The 11083-nt window shown below is 33.8% G+C and overlaps 1 protein-coding gene across 2 annotated transcripts; it reads left to right on the top strand.

The window, feature by feature from the left end:
• The first annotated feature begins 4305 nt into the window (after positions 1–4305).
• On the top strand, positions 4306–10230 carry LOC142606632 (shewanella-like protein phosphatase 1). Of its 2 annotated transcripts, none has more exons than XM_075777951.1 (10): positions 4306–4459; positions 5117–5217; positions 5940–6053; positions 6340–6552; positions 7485–7620; positions 7746–7921; positions 8328–8416; positions 8507–8576; positions 8955–9064; positions 9885–10230. In XM_075777951.1, exons 1-9 carry the CDS (start codon positions 4408–4410, stop codon positions 9039–9041), a joined length of 1038 nt encoding a protein of 345 aa, XP_075634066.1. In that variant the 5' UTR covers positions 4306–4407; the 3' UTR covers positions 9042–9064; positions 9885–10230. The 2 variants fall into 2 exon arrangements, with proteins under 2 accessions (XP_075634066.1, XP_075634065.1); XM_075777950.1 differs by having other exon boundaries at positions 4306–4567.
• Positions 10231–11083: the final 853 nt, after the last annotated feature.

Genomic DNA, 11083 nt, shown 5'->3' with positions numbered 1-11083 from the left:
GTGCAAATGCATTAAAGTTTTAAAGGACTCAATGTGGTCCAAAGGATCCTTTGAACCGTCATATGACTTGAGCTGAGGGAGGCGAAACTTTGGTGGAAGAGGACGATTCAACATCTCAGTGGAGAATGGTGAATCTATTCTTCGAATCATTCCATCCAGGTTCTCCATGGCTTTTCCTTTCATAGCACTCATAAGTTTGTCCATCTCTCTCCTCATGCTACGAAGTTCACTTTCCATCCTAGATGAATTTTCTTCTAAAGCTCTTGTCCTCCTATGATCGTCATTGTTATTCTTATGCCTTTCTTCATTTCTTTGACCACTTTGGGCTTCGACGATCTGCCTTAGCTCTAAATTTTGTCATGTTAATTCATCGACACTTGCTATTAGTGCTTGAATTTGCTAAGCTGCTTGAGTGGAATCCATCTAGTATCAAGAGGAATTCTTTTGTAAAGAAAGGGAAACTGTATGGCTTTGCAAACGTTTCCCACAAATTGTGCCAAACTGATGATGCAAAAAATCATCAGTATGAACTCCTCGTCGATACAGATGGATGAAGGCATTGGCTTCGTCCCGAGAAGAACATGTTGATGCTATTCTTCTCTCCTTGTCAATACAGGTGGATGAAAACATTGGATTCGTCCAGAGACGAACCTATAATAAAATATGAAATAGGGAAATGTAAATACATTGGTGCAGTGTTTGCCAAACACCCTCTGATGATTAAGTTAGAATGGTATTCAATTGAAGTATATTGTAAAAGAATTCAACTTGAGAATAGTTTTTGGGGTGAGGGTTATGTGCCCCTTTGCCTTTGGTTTGTGTAAGTTTTTATAGCCCTTGCCTTCATTGTCTGAATGAATATCTGCATTCATGAGATATGGAGCCGTTGGTATTAATGGCTGGCTTTTATTGTCTGCCAACAGCTATTCATCCGTTAATGCCCGTACATTACTCCTTAGCTGTCTTGGGCATTGAATGTATTTTATAGCTTTGTTCGTCATTGATGTTTGTACGTTACGCCCTACATTGAATAACATTTAATTCATCCGTCGAGAGATGGACAATCTTAACACTCATCAGTAATGAATGCGGAGGCGTTATAGACTTCAATGGTCTTTTGCCCGTTGGTCCATCGGTTACGCTTTGGCTTATTTGGCGCGTTAACCTTTACTCATGTCACTTATGGGGAACTCATTTAATGTATGCTGCAGTCATTTATTATAATGATGATGCTAGCTTGATGGACGATGTTGGCTTTCTCTTCTTTTGGACGATGGTGATTTTTCTCCTCATCAAGATATATTTAAATAGAGTGTACTAATTTTTAGGAAAAAAGTTTCTCTAGTAGTTTTTTTTTTTTGGTTAAATTACCATTTTAACCCTATTTTTTATTTTTTAAGAATAAGGATTGTCTAATTAGTTTAGGGGTATTTTTGACATTTTTTAAAGGCATAACTAACTTTCTGAATCTTCTTAATATATAGAGATAAAGGTTTCTGTCCTTTAGTCTCAAATCTATATATATATATATATAGCTTTGATCTTGTTTAGCAAGGTACAAATACACAAGCTAGCTTGTATCAAAAAGCTTGAACATGAAAATCTTGCGGTGTTTGATGTTAATCCTGTTAACTTATGCTTGAGCTCAACTACTTGCACAAAGATATCATCCCTCCTTGTCCCAGTCCAAACCACTTCATCCTCCTATCTCCTAGTGCTCAAGGGAATATCCTTCAAGAGAAAGTCCAGGAATTAATCCAATATTTTCACAAGACTCTTATTTTTAGTCGTGGTAAGTCTTTGTATAATTTAATTAATTTTATTTTAACCTATAATGATTGACGAATGCTGTGACATTTTGTTGCAACAGCTGTATAAAAAAAAGAAAAAAAGAAAAAAAACGTCTATTCTTAACCATGTTAACTTAGAAAAGGAGGAAGATTTCATCAATGAGATTGGAATTTCATGTATGTCAAGTTTGTTCAATAAGCTAACACATGAATTTTCACTCAGTAGCAATGAAGGAGAAATGACTTATATGTGATAGGGAAGGAAGTCACCTATGTCACCCTTACCAATTCTCTATCTTGAACCCATAATAATGACTTGGCTTTTCTAGCTATAATTAATAAGTTTTATATATTTTATGTTATCTTCATCATATATATTAGGCTAAAATGCAAATTGTACCTTCTAAGTTTGACTTGAAATTTATTTCAAGTCTCTAACTTCACTTTCATTCAATTGAGTCATCTAAATTTTAAACTTATTCAATTCAAGTCTTTCGTCCATTTTCATTTTTTTTTTAATTGTCATTAAATATGCAATTAACTAATGAAAAAATAATTTTTGAAAATAAATTCTCACATGAAAAACTATAAAGTAATTCTGTTAATTTTTTTTTAGGTGAGAAAAACATGTTTTTTAATGGTAATTTTTTTAACATAATATAAAATGTCTGAATTAAATAAATTTGAAACTTAACTTAATTGAATGAAAATAAAGTTCTAGGGTCAATGGGCCCAGGAGTATGTGTTGGGTTGGCCCAAGGGTATTTGTTGGGCTAAAGGCCCAATTCGAGGACACTGAATAGTCCGAGGATGTGAAAATGTAAACTCACGAAGCAATACTAATAAGTAAATAAGTGATATATGATCAAGCATACCCAAGAGGGTGGTCCGAGAAAGAGTATGTTCTCGGCTATGTAAAGCTGAGGTAGGAGGAGGGCTGGTTAACGTTCACATGCAATACTCTAGAAGATCCTATAGGTAAGGGTAAGCATATTAGATGTAGAAGATAAGAAGAAGGGCGGTGAAATATCTAAGATAATGCTGTTACCACCGCATTGAATGCTCTGTAACTACTTCTCTGGCCGCATTAATAAGGAAGTGATGCTTGAGATTCAACCTTACAACTGCCTCCAAAGACTCCAGGGAAGGTGGATGGGATAAGTATCTAAATCTGTGATCTGATCCATATGTGGACAATGGAGAGAAGAAAGGGGACGATATAAAAGGAAATGGAGACGTTCAAAAAGGGGATTGAGAAAAACAGGAGAGAAAGCACTGTATACACTTTGGTATCCACAATTGTAACCTATCTTTGGAAGGGTGAGATATAATATAAATGATCCTCGGCGGTCCAAGGAGACAATTTGTCACTTAAATAGTTCGTTGTACATGATGTGGTAATCTAGCCCATCATTTTTTTTATCCAACATCACTAGAACTTAGATTTCACGCCCACTCTCTACAAATTTCATTGTATTGGGCTTTTTGGGCCTATATCCCTATTCCTAGTGGGTTTGGGTGCGAATTGTGACATTACAAAAGTTATTTGGTTGAAATGAATTTCAGTCAAACTTAAATGGTACAATTTGCATTTTAACCTATATATTATCTTGTCATGTTATTTCTTTTATTTCACATCATCATATTCTTATTTTACATTATTGGCCCATATTTTTATACTTCTATATTAAAAATAATTTTCTTTAAAAATTACTTTCATTTACGATTTCACCAAAACAAAGAGGAAGGATGAAATAAAGAGAAGAGAGAGCAAAAATTTATAGTATTGCAACTTTTATCACAATTATCCATGTGGCAAATAATGAGTAATGAAGAAAAAATAATAGATTCATATAAAAATGATAAGTATACAAATGGAACCCAACCATATATATCCTCCAATTACATCTTCCAAACTGTCTACACTAACAATCAGTCACTCTTCTCCAAAAGGTATTTTAGTAAATAACCAAATATGATGCTTGCGCTAAGGGTCAAGTTGGTAATTTCCCTTAAATCTATCCCTCTTGGAGCCCAAGTATCATAAATGCCTCCAAAATAAATAATTTGAATCTTAGAAAAAAAGCACCTATACTTAACAAAATTAAGTATCGCAAATATGCCACGTAAGATAATTGTTGCTTTTTTATATAAAATAAAAATTCTATTCTAACTTAATCTATGTGTATATGTGTGTAAAATTCTTTCTTAGAGACTTAAACTCTGGCTCTTTTCCCGTACTTTACAAATACTTATATTTGTAAAGTGACCATCGCATCAGGAGTGTGTAGTGATAAATAATTGTTGCTCTATTTGATGTAAATTTCTTTTTCTTTTTTTGATACTAGAATTAGGCAAAAAAATATTTAAAAAAATACTAGTATTATTATTTTCACATATCTTTTAATAAGTATTACTGTTTATTAAAAAAAAAAAAACACCACAGAGGATGAAAGTCCACGTGGATAAAATAAAGAAAGGAGAAGATGATATCAACAAATAACTGGCTGAGGAAAATCGTGGTTTCTGGACAATAGAGAGTGTTTTACTTTTGTGTCTTTCGATGTTTTAATAAAAGAGCATTGGAGTTGGAGATAGATGGCCACTCGTCATAGCAATGGCTTCGCTTTGCCTCACTCCGTTGCCACCTCCGCCACCTTCTCAACCTCGTAAACTCTTAGAACCTAATTCTTCTTCTTCTTTGAATTTAAAGCCCATTGTCGTAAATGGAAACCCACCAACTTTTGTTTCTGCTCCTGGTCGCCGAATTGTCGCTGGTTTGTTTTCGCTACTTTTATTATTTGTTCTATTTTTGCTGTAGTTGGGCCATGTTTTACTTCTCTACTAATATCTTTGTTTACCTCATGTTTTTTTCATTGTTAATGCTATTTCAGTTACTGGTCATTAATTTTTCAGAGCTACTTCTTATATTGTACTTGATGTCATGGCCATTTGAAATAATTATATAGAGAGAGTCCAATTAATTTGGCAATGGAAGAACCTGAGTGTTATAAGTTACAACCAATGTTAGTAGTCTGATAAGCAAAGTTATAGGTCCAAACCATTTGATTAAGAGAGGATGAACAGCACCCATTTGGTTCAATTGCAAATTCCCAATGTGGAGCACACACTTTTTCTTAATGGTTAAATGATTAAATTCACAATTTCCTAACAGCTTAAGTTTTGGGGACAATCAGTAATTTAACATGAGAAATTAAAACTTTTTTTTCACTAACCAAGTCATTTAGGTGTGCTAAGTTGTTTAACAAAATATTTTATAAAATGTTTTTGGATATTGTGTCCTCTTATTTGACATGCATGTACAGTTGGGGATCTTCATGGAGACCTTGACCAAGCAAGATGTGCACTTGAGATGGCTGGTGTCTTGAGTTCTGATGGTGAAGACTTATGGACTGGTGGAGAGACGGTATGCTATTTACTTACATATGTAGAACAGTTTGGTATTTTAGTTTCCTATGGGAGTCTAAGTCTATTGTTAATTAAATTCTGGTGTTGCTCTGACATTGCAATTGAGCATATCTATCATAGAAAGAAATGGGTAAACTTTGCAATTCTTTTTGTGAAAGAATAGTGATTACCATAAGAGTAAGTTTAACTGACACTTGACAAATTTAAGTTCTCATGATTTTTTTTGGTTTATCTATTGAATAGCATGCAATTTAGTGAAGGGGATGTGAGGCAATTTAGTACCTCAAATGATATATAAATTTATTACACCAAGTATAAATTACTTGCCTCATTGTGAGGTTGGTATTTGAAATAGGGCAAGACTTAGGTACAATATTTAGGTATTATTTCTTAGGTTCTCCTCTTAAGATTTTGACATATGGATTTTTTCTCATGGGAAGGCAGTGTATTTTTTAGTTAAGTAGCCACATGATTAAATCTTAAAAGGAGAACCTAAGGAACAACACTTAAAGTACTGGACCTAAGTTTTATCCTTTACATACTTTCTTTTTTTCAAAAGAGAATTTCTATTTTCTTATTTCGGTCCATCCTGTGCATGAAGGGACTTGATATGCAGTTTTCTAAATGTATTACCTATGTAAGTAGCTTCTTTTATTATTGCTCTACTGCAAGCAGGTAAGTTCTTGACTACTTTAATCAAAATTTTACCCGGTGACCCAGGTTTTAATTCAGCTTGGAGATATACTTGATCGAGGTGACGATGAGATTGCTATTTTATCCTTGTTACGATCATTGGATATACAGGCAAAAGCTGAAGGTGGAGCAGTTTTTCAGGTTTGTCTTTTATAACTATACATGCTCAAGAGTCAAGTCACTGTTTTCATGTGTGATTTTCCAAAAATTGCAAAACAAAGGATGGATTTTCTATTTTATATGTTGTAATGTAGCTAATAATTCCAAGATACTGTCATCTATCCTTTTTGATTCCCTATGTCAAATTTCTTAGTTGCTCAGAGCTCAATATATTTGATTGGCAAAACTGTTTTTGAAAATTTTAGAATCATATTTGTTGACTTTTTCCCTCTCAATTTATTGGCCATTCAATATTCTTTTGATTTAGGTCAATGGGAATCATGAGACTATGAACGTTGAAGGGGATTTCAGATATGTTGAATCTGGGGCATTTGATGAGTGCATTGATTTCCTAGAATACTTGGATGAATGTACAAATGACTGGGAAGAAGCTTTTGTCGGTTGGATTGGTGTGTCTGGAAGGTGGAAAAAAGAAAGGAAGATGTCCCAAAACTATTGGGGTCCATTGAATCTAGTGAAGGTACTAATTTCTCTTTTCTATCAATTTTTTTATTGGTGGGTCTTGAACTCACAACCTCACCCTCCACCTTCCCCTTAAAAGAGGATTTGAGCTAGAGCTCGGTGGCTAATTCTCCTTTCTATAAATTAACTCACTAAACTTCTAGTTTTTGTCTTGTTTTACACAATTGCTAGAAACAACTAGTGATAAGAAGATGTTGTTGCTCTATTTACTATTATTTTTTTGTTGAGATCGAAAGAGTTGATGAGAAAAATTCCTGTTGGCAACTGCATTGTTTGACTTAATTAGAACCACATAAATAGGCAGAAGTTGGAAGAGTAGATTTTAGATAAGTCAGGCTGAGGTGACTTTTTCCAAAGCAATGATATTTTGACGTGGACAAGCTTATACTTTTATTTCCCCAATACAAATAGCTGAGTGACTAGTTAAACTAAATAGTTATTTATATTCCCTTTAGTTATGCTTTTATTCATTAATTAGCAAAACTTTAAGCATTCGGGCATGAGACCTAATCTTCAAACCACCTCTTCTTCTTATCATCAAAATAAATGAATAAAAGAATTTTTAAGCATCCAACCAAATCATATTCACCATCTGCAATGTAGACTTTATACATATTGCCATAAAATGTGATAAGAATCTGAGTCAAACCCATAATGTATTGGTTATTATCTTGAGGTAGTGCCAAGGATTTATATCAGTATTTTATCTTCTGATTAGAGGCAGAGACTAGCAGAAGTAAAAAATATTGAGGAAAGAGTTATATATTTGGGTTCCATTTGAAACCAGCTTTTCATGCTTGATTACTTAAATAATCCATTAAATATCTATCGTCTCTTGAAAAAAAGTAGTAGTCCCCCACCCCCACCCTCTTTTTCTGGTTTTGATTTTTCAGTATTCTTTCTTATAAAGCTATTCAAATATTAGGACAGAGGCAGAAGGGGATGATTGCCAGATCTATGCTCTTAAGGCCAGGTGGTCCATTGGCATGTGAGTTGGCGCAGCATGCTGTTGTTCTTAAGGTTAATGACTGGGTCTTCTGTCATGGTGGCCTACTTCCCCACCATGGTAAAAGTAGTACTGCCATTTGAACAAACTTATTTTTTGTGTAACCATTTTCAGTTTAAACTTGAGCAAGCTATTTTATCTTCTCTTGTTTGAAATGCCTGATAGGAGTGTTGATCCTTCCACAGTTGCATATGGCATAGAGCGGATGAATGGAGAAGTATCTCACTGGATGAGAGGTCTCAGTGAGAGTGGTGATAGTCCTCAGATCCCTTTCATGGCTACCAGGGGTTATGATAGCGTTGTATGGAACCGCCTATTTTCAAGGGATGTTTCAGATTTGGAGGACTATCAGATTAAACAGGCAAGTCTCTCTAAATGACATTGTATATTTTACTTTTCTTATTCAAGAAATATGTTGCCCTATACTTGAATGGTGTAACTTGATTTTCATCTGGATAATACATGAGCTGTAATAGTAAAAATAGGCAGGTAATTTGGCAGAAATTTTTTTTTCCTGTTGATTGGGCCATCTCTTGTCCTTTACTTGATTTTATTTTTCTTTTAGCAATGATTCTACTGAAAAGTGACAAAATTGGATTTGTTTTAAGAATAAGGTTTTCTGTTGTTGCACTGGTTCTTTCAAATGTGCTACATAACTTGATCAATTTGTCCTATTCATCCAATGAGATTGAGTCAACATCGAATAACATAATGTTGTGATATTTTGACTTTTATTGCTCCTGTTACTAAAAATATCTGCTCATCAGATACGTTCTATTCTTGAAGAGACACTGCAAGCAGTTGGTGCCACAGCAATGGTGGTGGGGCATACTCCTCAAACTCTAGGGGTGAATTGGTAATGGACTAAACTTTTGCCGGGTGTTTAATAAGGATAAGAAGTTATTGTGATCTCTCTTAAGCCTGACATACTTTCTAAATCCTGCAGTAAATACAATTGTAGCATATGGCGCATTGATGTGGGAATGTCCAGTGGTGTTCTTAATTCAAGACCAGAGGTAAACTGAATCATTGTCACCCAATATTGTTGTTCTAAAACTTGAAAGAACTGATGCAAAGGAACCACTCTATCACACTTCTCTGGCATCTTTCCACATAGAGAGATTACCCTTTTCCATGGTATCTGAGTTTACTTGAGCCCCAGGGTTAGAGTTTCTCTGTTTTGATATATGGTTGGGATGAATATTTCATGCCTCCAAGCTTTGATCTTGATTTGACCAAAGCAACTGCTTTCTTAGTATATAATATGATCTGAATTGGATTTTATGACAAGTTCATATATAAAGCTTAATTTCCTTCTTTCAAGATTCAGTTTCTGCTTAGTAAACTATATGATAAAGGTTTTGTGAACTAATAATTTGAGGACTATTAACCAGGTTCTAGAAGTAAGAGATAATAAAGCAAGAGTTATAAGGAGCAGAATGGACGCATACAGTGAATTCCAAGCTATTGACTATATATAGAATAAATCAAATGAACTAATCAGGTATGATGGACACTTCACTTTATTATTTTATTGTTCTATTACAATCAAAAATAGAAATTGCTTGATTTGTGCAAGACACTCTACATGGTGCTGCAAGCCTGCACCTCTTATGTTGAGAACTTGGGATGCCTGTATCACTGCGCTTTGGCCAATATTTCATTTCATAGGAGATTAGCATACAATTTCAATATTTAAAATATAGAGATTAGATTGGGTACTAAGCTCAGAACTTAACAATGTCAGCACTGTACTGCTTTTGAGGCATTCATTTAATAATACTTTAGACTTCTTGAAATTTTTAACATTTTATTGATGCTAAATAGTTAAATGTTGACACTGCACCGCTTTTATTTGCAGCTCAGCAAGTACTAAATAAAATGAAAATGAAAATGTAAATTTTCTATACTATTATTAAAGGGGTTTCCAAGCCTTTAAGCTGTGGACTCTAAGCCATGGACTCTAAATAAAACTACTAAATTTAAGGTAAATTTGAAAGAACATTTTTTTTTTCACCAAGTTTCTCCATATCCCATAAAATTAGGCACCACCTCTCCTTACAGTTTCTATTTTTTTTTTTTTTTTTGTTGAGATTATTTCAACTTGGGTTTATTTTTGATAGAGTTGAACACATACAAAAAAGAAAAAGGTGAGAGAAACAAAAAAAAATGAGAGGTACATTTTTTTTTAATATAAGAACCTGGTTTTTTTTTTTTGGTTAGAAAATTGATATGAACGTTATTTCAATTTACAAAAAAAATTAGAAGAGTCTCTCAGTACATGTACAAAAGCTAGTACTGATTATTGTTGTATTTGTTCACAGGAAATACAGGTTGTACTATTGGCCCTGAAACGGCTTTGTTATACTTGCATTCTTTCAGTGGCTTACATTGTTTGCATTTAAAACAATAAGCCAACAATGATAAAGAAGCAGAGACGGTGCTGAACTGCTGATCCAAGCACTAAAAGAGGCAAAGCAAGCGTTCTATCATGTGCTTAAAGTGAAATTATTCTAAGACCTTACTTGGTGTAAATGAAATTGTTTACACTGATTATAAACTAAATCAGGCTGTTAAATAAAGTTGCACATAGTTGAATTTGAATAGGATCAAGAGAAAATACTGTAATTGTGAAAACATTGTTCAATGTAGTATGCCCATTTCTTAATACTTGTTATTTCCAGCTCTACTTGGCAAACTTTGATCAGACCTAATTAGTTTCGCTTGTAAATGATTCATAATGGTTCTCAGCGATAATTAAGAAGAGCGTGTCATGGGATTATCTGGAGTGGCAACTAGAGTCGCCAAATTTGAGTATGCTTGATTTCAATGAGAAAATCCATACACAATTCAAATTACCAAATGTTAGAAAAAGCATGCCATCTGTTCTGCCATCACAAAATACCAGCTGTCAATTGTCATGAGTAGACTTTTGTCCCAAATTTATGCCTTTTGATGACACTAACTTAACCTACTTAGTCTCACCTAATAGGCTAATACCCAACACTCATACAAGGAAACTTGGGAACAGTTTGTGTGAGTCAAGTCATACATGGCGCACACAAATTATATGAGAATCCTCAAATTTTTTTTTTACTTTATCAGGCTCACTTACACAAAATAGTAACTTGAGATATGCTTTAGTTAAAATCAGTTCACTTTTACACAAAACACTCACCCTTTTTTTTAATTACAAATAACTCATTTTGAGAATTACTTTAGTTAAAATTAGTAAATCACCGATCGAAACTTATACAAAACACACAAAATACAATATTTTCTCATATACTGACTCTTGTATCAACAAGAGTCGGAGAAGTATTATAAATAGTAAAAAAAAGAATAAACAGCCATTTCATTCTTATCTTTAAGTTTGTCTTCTTATAAGACAACTTTTGCTATAAATTGTTATATGCACTTTTCTAAGAAAGGAACGATAATTGAGAACTTAAACTTTTCTTCAGTTTTCTTTTCTCTGTCTGTGTGTGTTTGTAACTACCCTATTTACTTCAGTTTTCCTCGT

Source organism: Castanea sativa, chromosome 8 (assembly GCF_040712315.1).
Source record: "Castanea sativa cultivar Marrone di Chiusa Pesio chromosome 8, ASM4071231v1".
Taxonomy (NCBI): Eukaryota; Viridiplantae; Streptophyta; class Magnoliopsida; order Fagales; family Fagaceae; genus Castanea; species Castanea sativa.
This window is presented reverse-complemented; position numbering and strand designations above follow the sequence as displayed.